Source organism: Marmota marmota, unplaced genomic scaffold, assembly GCF_001458135.2.
Source record: "Marmota marmota marmota unplaced genomic scaffold, marMar, whole genome shotgun sequence".
In the NCBI taxonomy this organism is placed as follows: Eukaryota; Metazoa; Chordata; class Mammalia; order Rodentia; family Sciuridae; genus Marmota; species Marmota marmota.
The window spans coordinates 23,841,753-23,856,073 of NW_026000093.1; the positions used below are offsets into that span (position 1 = coordinate 23,841,753).

The following is a 14,321-nucleotide window of genomic DNA, read 5'->3' on the forward strand; positions in this document are numbered from 1 at the left end:
CATATTAAAACTACAGTGAGATACTAGTTCACCACCCCTCCACCCACCCAGTTTATCAAAAATTAAAGTCTAACAGCACCAACTGGTGAGAATGGGAAGTAATATAAACTTTTTTTTAAGATGGGGTCTCATTATGTTACCCAGTAGACTTTTTAAAAAGTTTAAAATTCATAAGCCAATACTAAAATTTGTGTGAAACTACAAAGGACAAATAACCAAAACAACCTAAGATTCAGAGTGCCTGATTTCAAGATTATAAATCTATAGTATTCAACACAGTATGTGTAGTATTGGCATAAAAATATATAAAGAAATCAACGAACAGAATTAGCATCTGGAAATACACACACACACACACACACACACACAGTCAACTTATTTTCAGAAAATAAGTTGGTCTTGTCAACCAGTGATACTAGGACAATTTACAGGCAAAAAGCAAGGAACTTCAATACATATCTCATGCCATTTATAAAAATGATTAACTCAAAATGTTACACATAATATTAGCATAATTTTTAAAACTCCAAAATTTCCAGAATATAGGCAAAAATTGTGTGGTCTGGTTAGGTGACAATTTCTTAGATACAATGCCAAAATCACATTTGTAAATAATAATAAATCAGACGTCTTCAAAATTAACAATTTCTGCCAGGCCTAGTGGCACACACCTATAATCCCAGCAGCTCAGGAAGCTGAGACAGGAGGATAAGGAGTTCAAAAAACTCATCTTGTCTATTCTAACATGTCCTTGACACTAGTATGGTGTGTCAAAGATAGCCTAAGCAATAGTGAGGCATTAAGCAACTCAGTGAGACCTTGTCTCTAAGTAAAATACAAAATAGGGCTGGGGATATGGCTCACGTGTCCAGTGCCCATGAGTTCAATCCCCAGTACAAAAAAAAGAAAGAAAGAAAGAAAGGCCTCTCATATACAATTATTCTTTTAAGTGAGCAAGAAATTTTTTTAAGTAGACAAAAGATCTGAATACTTTATCAAGCCTCGTATGCCTTAAGCACATGAAAAGATTCTCACTATCATGAATCACTGGGGAAATGTAAATTAAAACTATAGTGAGATACCAATAACACAGGTATTTGAACACCTGAAATTTTAAAGGCTAGTTTTATTAAGTTTTAGCAAAGATGTAGAGCAAATGGAATTCTCAGACAAGGCTGATGACAAAATGAGACAGTAGAGTGGTAGTACTTTGACAAATAATTGGCAGTTTCTTAAAAAGTTGGATATACACTTACAAAATGACTAAGCCATTCCACTTAGAAGTATTTAACCAAGAGAAATGAAAGCATATGATCATAGATGATTTCTATACAAATGTTCATACTGGCTTTATGTACAACAACCAAAAACTAGAAACATCTCAAATATCCAACAAGTAAAAGGATAAACAAATGGTCATATATCCATACCATGAAATACTGTACTACTCAGCCATAAAATAGAACCAATGATCGATATATGAAACAACATGGATAAATCTCAAAATAATCATGCTTGGTAAAAGAAGGCAGAAAAAAGGAATGGTTTCTTGGGAACTGAGAGTGAAGGATTATCAAGAAGCCTGAGGAAACTTTTGGGAACAATTTATGAATTCAGTATCTATTTCTGGGGAGGGGAGGTACCAAGGATTGAACTCAGGGGCACTCAAACATTAAGCCACATCTGCAGCCCTATTTTGTATTTCTTTTAAAGACAGGGTCTCACTGAGTTGCTTAGCACCTTTTGCTAAGTCTGGCTTTGATTTCACAATCCTCCTACCTCAACCAGTGTATACAATCTCAATTTAGTGTCTTGATTATGGTCAAGGCTTTACAAGTGTGTACATGTATCAAAATATATCAAAAAAAAGTGCACTTTAAACATGTACATTACACTATGCATAAATATAAATATGCGTATATATTAGAAAAAGAAACATTTCAAAACTGTAAAAAAATACATACAAACTAATAATGGTTGTCTGAGGGAGGTGGCATTGAGCATGTGACAGAAAAGGAAGATACAGAGAGTCTAAACCTATTGAAGTTCTTTCTATATGCTATATTTAAGTTCTATGCTCTATACTCAAAGGGGGCAGTAGGTCTTACTCATATTTAATTAGCATGCTTTTCAACTTATATACAAGTTTATAAATAGATTTTTGCATGTATTATGAGTTAAAAACAAAAATTCTTTATAAAGCAAATATTCTTTTACCATATGAAGTTTCTTTACGTTTTTCTAAAAACGAAGGTCTGCATATATCATATGGCTGAAACTTTACTTCCACCAGTGAAAATTTGTTCTTAAACAGGTAGCAGAGACAAAGACAATCACTATATTACAGATTACATGTTACAGTAATCTTATGTAAGAGACACTGTGTAGTCTTAGCTCTTTCTAATAAAATACTGACACTCAGGGTCTTGATAATGTCCACACGGTGCTTCAGGTACAGCCTGCAGGTCAGTTCCTTCAGCCTCTTTTAAACTATGTTTAGTATTCTGGAATTTATCCAAAGAGAAATGAAAAACCCTAATAAGCAGAGGCATGGCATGATTAGATAGGTGTTTCTAAAAGATCACACTTTTTAAAAGATCATTTTGTATCCAGAGTACTTGTAAGAAAGTTAAAACCTGACTGTAGCCAGGTGTAGTAGCCACGCCTATAATCCCAGGGACTCAGAAGCCTGAGGCAGGAGGATTGTGAAGTAAGTTCAAAGCCAGCCTCAGCAACTTAGCAAGGCCCTGAAGTAACTTAGCAAGACCCTGTCTCTAAATAAAATATTAAAAAGGCTGGTGATGTAACTCAGTGGGAAAGGAATCCTGGGTTTAATCCCCAGTACCAAACAAAATAAAATAAAACTGACTGTAGTAGTTCAGGCAAGAGATCATCGTGAATTTGACCAGAAGGGATAGACAGAAAGAACCAAATAAAGACATATTTAGATGATAGAATCAACAGGACTTGATGATTTATTGGATATAAAGAGTAATAAAGAAGTTTAAAGTGACTTCTAGCTTTCAGTTTCAGCAGATTTGGATGGTGGTGGCAGTCACTAAGATAAGGAATGCTGGTAGAGAAAGACATTAGAAGGAAACAAGAAGAGTTTGGGACACAGAGTCTGAGATGCCTGTGAAATATTAAGCAATGGTGCCTAATACACAGTGTAGAGTGCAGAAGAGTGCTTGCAAATAATCTATCTAAAGACTGACTTGAACCCCTAGAAGTAAAAGAGCAGTCTAGGGAAAGAAGAAGAGGAAAAAGAGCAAAAACTACCATCACAAGGATTAGGTGGAGAGGGAGACCAGAGAACAAAAGAGACTTTCAGCTTTTGATAAAGTACTTTTCTACTTCTACTCACATTCTAAATAAAATCTGAACAAATTATAAAAGGGGTGAAGGAGGGATGATGGGAAAAGACAAATACAAACAATAATTGGAAAGTATAAGATTGCAATCCCAGAAAAAAGGTAAAAAAAAGCTTTGAGTCTGGCACTAGAAGTATGCCTAGCACATGAAGATATTCAAATAAACAAACATGCATTCCCAATGGTAATGTTGTATTTTCCTCTTTGACTCTTATAAGAATGTCTTAAAGTATCAAAACAAATTGTTGTAGATATAGATTCCAATGACAAAGACCATATGCATAAATCCAATTGAGATAAAGAAGGAATCCTGAGAATACTGAGAAAGGATTGATTTCTTTCTTTGATTGAAATTAATTAACAGTACCTTTGACAATTAAGTTATTCCTGAGATAACAAGTCTTAGATTCTACAAACCAGAAAGAACAGTCTGATATATCCAGAAAATTTTATGTCCAGCATTGGAAAGCCTTCTTTAAAGTTTCATCTTGTGGAAAAGAACTGTATTGAAGAAAGGATAAAACCCAAAGACACCATCAGAGAAGCTGTACATGTTAACAGCATAACTCCATAGAGTAAATTTAAAATCCAAAAGGAGATCACAATTAACCAGTTTCAAATGGACACTAAAGTCAGACACAACAGGATCTGAAATCTGACTCTGCTACAGGATTTGGGGTAACACAAATGGCCTCATCTCTAAGATGGGTATAACAGCTACACCACAGAATGATCAAGAAGATGATGAGACAGTGTGATAGTTTTATTATTTTAAATAAAATCAAAGCAAATCACCTCAGATATTTTCTCTACTTCTATTGACCATAAGGAACTGTATGATGTATAAGACATAAAAAGAAGTGAGAAAAATGTTAAAAGTTGAGATTCTGTTCCAAACTGACCCATTTATCAGCAATTATACTTAAAATTCTACAGAGTCCAAATCATTATATGTATGTTGTTTTCTCAAAAAAAATAAAATAAAATAAAATAAAAATTACATTTCAGAGGCTAGCTACAGGATTTATTTTACATAAGACAGACTCAGCACAAGTAATTTCAAGTGTGATGTAAATAAGGAAAAATGCAGGGGGGTAACCAAGTCTAGGAGTGGAGGAGGATCAGAGAAGGGTTCCCTGAAGAAGTCAAGTTTAAGCAGAAATATGAATGATAGATAGGAGGAAGTTCCAGAATAATGTGTTTATAGAAGCAGTAGCAAATAATTTTAAGAATTTAAAATGATTCTCCCATCCTTTGCCTCTGGGAGATTAAATTTTAACAATAATCTTGTTTTTAACAGCTAAACTTGGAACAAGAATTAGATTTACACCCTACACTTTAGAAATATATAGATTTTTTTATAGCCCAACAGCTTCAAATTCTTATATTAAGATTAGATTTAGTTTAATAGAATAAGTGGAAATCATTGTAACAAGTTTTGTACTTCATGTTAATGTAAAGCACTATCTTTCCATTATAGAAAAACTACACCTTTTTTATATTGAAGGCTTTACAAATATATATCATGGGTAAATTCACATACATATAAAATGTGAACAGTTATTAGATACAAAATGCTAATAGTTGATGTTTATTGAGTAATTATGTAGGGACAAGTGTATGCAGTATTGCATACATGGCATACATTAAGGATGTCTGAGTGGCAGGCCACTCCCCTTGTGCTAGGTGTGTGAGTGGCAGGCGGCTTACCCAGCAGGCACAACCCTGGGCATGAGGCCTTGTGTTGCAGTCTCTATGCTTGCTCCACTGCCCACTCCTCAATAGGTTGCTGCAAGGGCAGTTAGCAGAATTGCATTGGTGGCTACCTGTAATCTGCTTAGCTACTGTCTGAGTATATATACATGGTAACTGTGCAATAAAATCAAACCTGCTTCCTGCTTGGTCTTTGGAGATCTTGAATAGTGACTCCGCAGCCACACTCTCCTTTACCCTATTCCATGGATCTCCTCAATGGGAAGAGAGAGCCCACGCATAATTATTTCTTGCATTATTATTATTAGCAATATATACTTAATATATACTTACTGCATTTTGTGCATTGCTTTGAGACAACAATTTGACAAGCAAGAATAATTACTATTGCCAATTTATAAGGAAGAAATATACCATTAGAAAAGTTAAGTGACTTATTCAGGTCACAGGGAATCATACTCAAAATTGACTCCAAAGGTCATGCTCTTACTAGGTATACCCTCCTCCCTTACAGCATATGAATGAATGCCAGTATTCTTCAGAACCAATATGACTCATGATGAGTGAATCCTTTATTTTTTGTCTACCTCAGCTCTAATGTAGAATACTATTTCAGTGAATGCATAACCTACAACTTCTAAGTCAAATAAGCCAGTATTCATTAAAAATATGTATTTTTCTCTAATATGTAGATGCTAATTCACAATAAGGTGGGGGGCACTAGAGAAGAATAGTGTTAGATTAGATAGATGGAAGTGAAGGTGGGGGGAAGAGGGGATAGAAAAAAATAGTAAAATGAAACAGACATTATTACTTTATGTATATATGTGACTACATGACCAATATGATTCTGCAACATGTACACCCAGAAAAATGAGAAATTATATCCCATTTATGTAAATCAAAGTGCATAAATGTGTTCTACTGTCATGTATAATTAAAACAAATTAAAATTTAATAAAAAATAAATATATGTAGTTATTTATGCATATATAGAGATATGTATTTTTAAATACAGCAATTAACTACAGTATTAAACCCATAAAAATATCTAAGTTATGCCACTGTACAATTTAAACAAAGGAAATTCAACAAGGATTAACTATATCTCTTATCTGCAATCCTTAATTTGTAGAGTCTAATCAGAAATCTGCTAAACAAGTGAGGCTAAAATGGCAATTGAAATGCAGACAACTAAAGACTTTCTCTAGAAACACAGAACTCTAGCTCCATTCATGTCACACACATAGAGCATTCAGGGGCACTGTTCTGCGCTCAGTGCTGATTCCTTTAAACTTTGCCTTTTTTCCTTTTTAATGTAAATAATGTAGGATCCAATAAAAGTAATAAGTCTCAATGTCTTAAAAAGGGGTATGTTCTGTATTCTTCTTTGGCAAGTATATATACCTAAATGAATGGAAATAAAACAATAACATCAACTTCACAGGGCTGCTATGAGGATTAAATGTGATAAGCACACAAAGCTCTGGGACAAAGTCTGGTACATAGAATGCTTTATAACTTCTACTTGCTGCTGCTGTCATTCTTGTTGGTTTTATTCATATGGCTGTTACCTTGTATACTGTTACTATTTCATGACATTCTAACACATTACTATATGGTGGTGTTGTGGCCTAAATAACATTGGATTAGACAGAACAGTTCAGGCTGTTCCACATGATAGCTGAATAAAAATGAGCAAATTCTTTGAACATGTTTTGTAAACCTTTTTGTAAAATGAGGGATATCATCATCTACTTTACATGGTCATAATGAAAATTATACTAAAAGAGATATAAATTGGAAAGCACTTTTTAAACCATAAAAGGCTATAAAATATCTAAGGTATCATCATCATCATCTTGATGAACAAATATACAGGTGTTTAAAAAGCAAAAAAGAACTGTCATTAATTTATAGTTATATGTCCTATCCTGATCTCAGGATTATATATAATCTATATGTACAGGGACCCACATTAAGAAAAACTTTTGTCTATAGCCACTGTGTTATGGTAATGTATCACTTGTGATAAGCATTCTGAAAAATGCATCATTAGGTGATTGCTTACATCACAGCATATACTCATGCAAATTTTGATGGTGTAGCCTACTATACGCTAAGGCTATATGGTATAGCCCATTGCTCCCAGCCTACAACCAATACAGCATGTTACTTACTAAATACTGTAACACAGTGATAAGTATATATATATATATATATTTAAACACATCTAAACATAGAAAAGTATGATACAAACATTAGGCAATAGGAATTTTTCTGTTCCATTATGATCTTATGGGACCACTATCATGCATACAGTCCAACACTGACTTAAATAACATGCAGCATGTGACTACTTATTTGGTAAAACTGATTAATGTTCACAAGCATATACTTACCTTTACTATTGTTTTAGGGCGTTTTTTAAAAAATAGTTTTGGCTTTTCCACTACGGGAAGAGGTGGAAGTTTTTTAAGCTCCTGTAAGACAGTGGTTGCAGCACGCTTCTTAGAGAGTTTTTTGCTATTTCCCTCTCCTTCTGCAGAGAACTCTCCTACTGATACCCGAGTAACAAAGCTCTTCATATGTGGTGGTCCACTTTCTTTAATAACCTATTGAATACAAGTAAAATATTAAATAATACATAGGCACTTAAGATATATTCTTTCAGCACAAATACTTATTGATATTCTTATCATAATAAAAATTGATATTCATAATTACAATAAAATTGTAGTATTTAAGAAGGCTATGATGAAATATGATACCAGTAGTACTCATTTATGACATAGCTGATTCTTCCTGAATTGAAGTAAAAGAAATCTAAACAAATACATTCAGACAAAATTGTTTTAATCACTATTTCCCCATGTCTTACAAAACACAAAATTAAGAATATAAAACATGCCAAATAAATTGGATACTATATTAGATAAGCCATCTAGACACAATTTGTACATAATTGTGTACATACCAATCTTCTCCTCTGTCAGGGTAAGTTACTCAAGAACAAAGACGATGTCTTATTGTAATCTATAACCTGTGAAGCATCTTACCTTAACTTCTTCTTGACAGAGACCTCAATGGCTATTTTACAGCAAGGGATATTTACTTTTCTGACATGATCTTAAAAAGATACACTGATATGCAATAATATCTAGCTTTCTAGAGTAATGAATTATGAATCTGTCAGCTGTACATGTTCCTTAACCCTACTTAATCCTGTTCTTACTTTTATACTATACCAGCTTTTGCGGGGGAAGAGGCGTTCCAAACCCTGAGTATTCAAAACTTTAGTCTCTTTGAAATTCTGACATATAGAAGATATATATTACATTGAAATTTTGTCTTCTAATATTGGATACCAATTAGGAGAAGGGAAGAAAACAACATAACATCTCCATAATACAACATAATTAGGAATAAGAAATTTATTCATAGTGACCAAGTAATTTAAGTTCACTAGTTTAAATGCCAACAGTTTACTCTGATGAACATCCTTCTCAATTTAAAAAAGCATGTTTTATGAACTTAACTAAGTTCGTAAACTAGAAAATACTGAATATTTAACCAAATAAGAGCATCATTATGAACATCAAATATTCTATACTATAATATACTCAACAACTTGTAAGGACTTATAAAACTGTCTGTTCCTATTTACTATAGTCTTTTAAAAGATCCTACACACCAATAATTTTTGTATATTCTGATTACTTTTTATAAGTATCTTATATTTTCCCTATCATTTCTTGCTGGGACTAATAAGACCCCAAGTATAATCTCTCTCTGCCCTCCTCATATTACTGCTTTTACTCTGCTTCAGGCTAAGAAATCAGATAACTCAACTTGTCAGAACTGTGTACAAGAAGCACTACTATTTCTCAGTCCAGTTCAGATGATCCTACCAACAAGTACAATATGGAAGCTGTCTAGTAAAAGGATGTTGCACAATTTTAAGAAAAGTTCTCCGCAACTATTTCAGCTTATTTCATGGTTCTTGCCCACTTTTCAGTCATGAGCTGCAAAATCAGTGATGTCTTCATAATGAGGTATTAAAATGATAATTTTGAAGTTTCCTCTTTTTTTAGTTTCTTTTTTATTGATTTTATTTTTTTTTAAAGAGAGAGAGAATTTTTTTAATATTTATTTTTTGGTTTTTGGCGGACACAACATCTTTATTTGTACGTGGTGCTGAGGATCGAACCCAGGGCCACGTGCATGCCAGGCAAGCACGCTACCGCTTCAGCCACATCCCCAGCCCCATTGATTTTATTTTTTAAATCACACAACAGAGGTAGGCATTACAATTCTTATTACACATATAGAGCATAATTTTTCATATCTTTGTATATAAAGTAAATTCACGTCAATTCACATGTTTATACATGTACTTTTTTTTTCATTACAATTCTTATTACACATAAATACCACAATTTTTCATTTCTCTGTGTATAAAGTATGTTGACACCCAATTCGTGTCTTCATACATGTACTTTGGATAATGATTTCCATCACATTCCACCATCCCTGCCCCCTCCCTTTCCCTCTAGAATTCATCTACCTAGAATTCATCTATTCCTCCCATGCTCCCCTTCCCTACCCCACTATGAGTCATCTTCCTTATATCAGAGAAAACATTTGGCATTTGTTTTTTGGGGATTGGCTAACTTCACTTAGCATTATCTCTCCAATGCCATCCATTTACCTACAAATGCCATGATTTTATTCTCTTTTATTGCTGAGTAATATTCCATTGTGTATATATGCCACATTTTTTTTTTTATCCACTCCTCTACTGAAGGGCATCTAGGTTGGCTCCACAGTTTAGCTATTGTGAATTCTGCTGCATAAACATTGATGTGGCTGTGTTCCTGTAGAATTCTGTTTTTAAGTTCTTTGGGTATAGTCCGAGGAGAGGGATAGCTGGGTCAAATGGTGGTTCCATTCCCAGATTTCCAAGGAATCTCCATACTGCTTTCCATATTGGCTGCACCAATTTGCAGTCTCACCAGCAGTGTATGAGTGTACATTCCCCCCCCACCCATCCTCGCCAACACTTACTGTTGTCTTCATAATAGCTGCCATTCTGACTGGAGTGAGATGATATCTTAGAGTAGTTTTGATTTGCATTTCTCTAATTGCTAGAGATGATGAGCATTTTTTCATATATTTATTGATGGATTATATATCCTCTTCTGAGAAGTGTCTGCTCAGGTCCTTGGCCCATTTGTTGATTGGGTTAATTTTTTTTTTTTTTTTTTTGGTACTTAGCTTTTTGAGTTCTTTATATACCCTAGAGATTAGTGCTCTATTTGATGTGTGAGGGGTAAAGATTTGCTCCCAAGATGTAGGCTCCCTATTCACCTTACAGATTGTTTCTTTTGCTGAGAAGAAACTTTTTAGTTTGATTCCATCCCATTTATTGATTCTTGGTTTCAATTCTTACACTAATAAAAATATTTATGATTGGGCTGGGGTTGTGGCTCAGCGGTAGAGCGCTCATCTAGCACGTGTGGGGCCCTGGGTTCAATCCTCAGCACCATAAATAAATAAATAATTAAATTCATTGTGTCTAACTACACCTAAAAAATAAATATTAAAAAAATATTTATGATGTATTCATTCAGTTTTAGAAAACAGTTTCCTTATTTCTTGATTATTTCTTAATTTAAGGCTGAACATACTTTGGGGGCTGGGGATGCAGCTCAGTTGTAGAGCACATGCTCAGCATGCTGAGACCCTGGATTCAATCCCCAGCAAACCCTCCCACCCAAAAGTCAAACACATTTTAGCCTCCACACAATTTTTAAAAAGCTATATAGTAACATAAATGTGTCACTAAAAATTAACTTGACTATTAACTTGAATTAAATAGAATCAAATTAGTATTATTTTTTTCTTATTTAAAACACCAAATCCTAAAAGGTATTACAAATTATCTTGTATCCAGAATATAGATGTGATGATGAAAACTGAAATGTCACGTATACAAACATCTTAATATAAAAGAACAAAAAGATCAGCAGGAATCTATGATATTATCAAAATTTCTATTTTCCCCAGGGCCCAGGTTATTTCAAGCTAGTGAATTTGAACTTAAGGAAGCATATTAACTCTTACAGGATTCTACTACACCAGTTAATTTTATTTGTTTGCTTATTTTAAATAACCATAACAGGAAAAAAAATTGAAAGATCTCTATGAGTACATACCTCAAAACTGACAGGCATATTTCTCTTCAGAGCAATTTCAAATACTAAGCTGATCTCGGATTTATTTGCATCTTTATCATCATCCATTTCCTTTCCTGATTCACCATTCTAAATCACAAAAAAAAAAAAAAAATAACATTGAATATTAATTTTACAACAATCTTTATACGTGTGTGTGTGTGTTCCACAATCAAGAGAGCCTTGCTAAAATACAACAAAAAATAACAAACTCTGGACTGTATCCAAATGAATTCCTGTCTGACTACAATAGTCAAGGTTTTGCTGTGAGGCTTTATATACTTGGTTTTCAGGGAGTTTCGTGTGGGTGTTTTGTTTTGTTTTGTTTTGTTTTTAACTTTACATAGAAACATTTAATGCTGAGTTTGGAAATCTTTTACACAACCATATACTACTTTCAGAATTTATCCTATCTTCCTAGAACCAATTCTCTTATTTGAGAGCTCCCTACCCACCACCCCTCACACCTTGCTCCTACATGAGTCCCTAATAGTTCAAATATGACCTATGAAAACACTAAGTTATAGAAAGAACAAAGGATGCAAACCAGGACATAGGAGCTCTGCATCTGGCACTGGCACCAATTAATGTATTCACTTATTTAACACATAATTCTAGAGGGTCTCATATGTGCTGAGCACAGTAGAAGTATTAGAGAGAAAGAGAGAGTCAATAAGCTTATAACCTAATGGAAAAACAGACAAAGAGTTATGATAAAAGTACACAAGCAGAAAAGGACCAAAGTCTTCCATTAAAACAAATCTCAAACAAGGAGAACCAACAGATTTGGGGAAAGTAAGTGTCTATAGATGCCAAACTGTAGGTTTTGAAATAACTAAATGCAGAAGTCCAATAAGAAGGTAAATATATTATAGGATATGCCTGAGCTACAAATACTATTTCGAGGCCCATGGATAAATAGGCTAAAACTATAAAAATGGGTGAGATTACTTAAGAATAGCCTCAATATCCTCACTTATAAAATAAAGTAAGACTTAGTTGGGACTGTGGCTTGCCTAGCATGCGTAAGGGCACTGGGTTCAATCCCAGGCACCACATAAAAATAAAAACAAATAAAATAAAGGTATTGTGTCAATCTACAACTAAAAAATATAATTAAAAATATAAAAATAAAAAATTTAAAACTAAAATAAAGACTTAAGGATCCATAAAGATCTCCATTTTATATCTCTTGGTTCTATATTAACACACTGTAATCTATGCTCAATAAATGCAGCATTAAATGCAAGGCAAATGAATGTCATCTCACATCCTTATACAGAAATCCCAAAATTCTGAGCCACCTAAGAGGTGAATTAGGTCACACTGGCAGGCACAGGTAAGACTCATGTAGCAAGACAAGTAATCTGAGAAACAAATCTCAGCAGATTATTATCCTAGTGTTCTTTACCACTGATATTTACAAAGTATATTTATTTTTCTGATCAATAATCTCACTGGAGAAGTGTAAGACAGATACAGCCACATGTAGCAGCACCACACCTGAGACTTTTCTGGAATAGGTTCATTCTGCAGTGCTTGAAGGGCTTTCATTGCAGCATTGTGCCTTGCAGCTTGTCGAGTCTTTCCTTCACCAAAAAACTCGTTATTTCCTACCGTTAGCTGAACATAAAAGATCTTAGGCATTGGGCAATGATACCTAAAATAAGAAAATGAAACAATTAATGTTAGTTCAATAAAACTATTCTACAATCATTAATCAGATTTGCTTTATCAAAAATGTTACCAACGATACAAATGTACTATATCCTGTTACTAGCTCCAATAAAATTTTAACCCTATGAATGTACATAAAAAGATAAAAGGTGTGTCAATACATCTAAAGATAAATGTATACTACTCTCCATGGAAAACATATGTAGAGTACAACAATAAACATAAATGAATATAGAAAAATTATTTAGTTATATCACAGAGGATTTCCTGGCATGTCTTCAGTCAGATTTTGCAGAAGAGAACAGAATGGTTTGGTGCTGAGGATGGGGAGCTATAACAGACTCTGGAGACAGATGAGCCATTTAAGAGACAACATGATGATTAATGTGCTTTTAGCAGAAGGCAGTTTTAATCACTAATGTGGAAGCAGAGATGAATTTAATATGATACAAAGTAATGAGATCAAAGTCAATGTAAGGAAGAAAAGAGAGTTATACCAATTTCAATTTTTAAATGATACATAGTAACTATGTATGTTTATGGGGGTACACTTGACATTTCATACATGTACACAATGTGTAAAGATCAGATCAAGGTAATTGGAATATGCATCGCCTCAGACAGGTAATCATTTCTTTGCGCTGGGAACATTCAAAATTCTCCCTATTTTGAAATATTCAATTAATTATTGTCAACCACAGTGACCCTATATAGAACATTAGAAGTTATTCATCCTATCCAACTGAACCTCATTAACCATCTGATCCCCATCCCTCCGTTTCTAACATCCTTTCCTGGATTGGGTAACTACTATTCTATTTTCTGCACATCTTCAAGATCAAAGTTTTTAGTTTCCATATATAAGTCTTACTTATATGTTCTTACATATAGTATTTTTCATTCTGCCTGACTTATTTCACTTAATGTCTTCCAGTTCCATCTATGTTGCTGCATATGAAGAATTTCATTCTTTTTATGGCTGAATAATATTCTATTGTATGCACATACCATGTTTTCTTTATCCATACATCCATCAATGGACACCTTGATTGATCCAAACCTTGGCTACTGGGAATAGTACTGCAATAAGCATGGAAAGTGCAGCTGTCTAACATACTGTTTTTCAATTCTTTTTGTATATGTCCTGTAGTGGGATTGCTGGATCATATGGTAGTTCTACTTCTAGTTTTTTTGAGGAAACTTCATAATGTTTTCTATATGGCTGTACTAATTTACATTCCCACCAACAGTGTATGAGAGTTTTCCTTTCTCTATATCCTCATCAACATTTGTTAATTTTTGTCTTTTTGATAGCAGCCCTTCT

The 14,321-nt window shown here is 33.7% G+C and overlaps 1 protein-coding gene across 12 annotated transcripts in view; it reads right to left on the reverse strand.

The window, feature by feature from the left end:
- Stau2 (staufen double-stranded RNA binding protein 2) overlaps nucleotides 1–14,321 on the reverse strand; it is a 281,161-nt gene that overhangs the window by 167,408 nt on the left and 99,432 nt on the right. For all 12 annotated transcript variants that reach the window (XR_007340579.1, XM_015485870.2, XM_048783066.1 and 9 more), the window contains 3 exons: nucleotides 12,824–12,980; nucleotides 11,303–11,410; nucleotides 7,487–7,699 (listed from right to left, as the gene is read on the reverse strand). Coding sequence is in view for 11 of the 12 variants with exons in the window: in XM_015485870.2 (XP_015341356.2) it covers nucleotides 7,487–7,699; nucleotides 11,303–11,410; nucleotides 12,824–12,980 (478 nt within the window). In the remaining variant the exon portion in view is untranslated. The remainder of the gene's footprint in view (nucleotides 1–7,486; nucleotides 7,700–11,302; nucleotides 11,411–12,823; nucleotides 12,981–14,321) is intronic.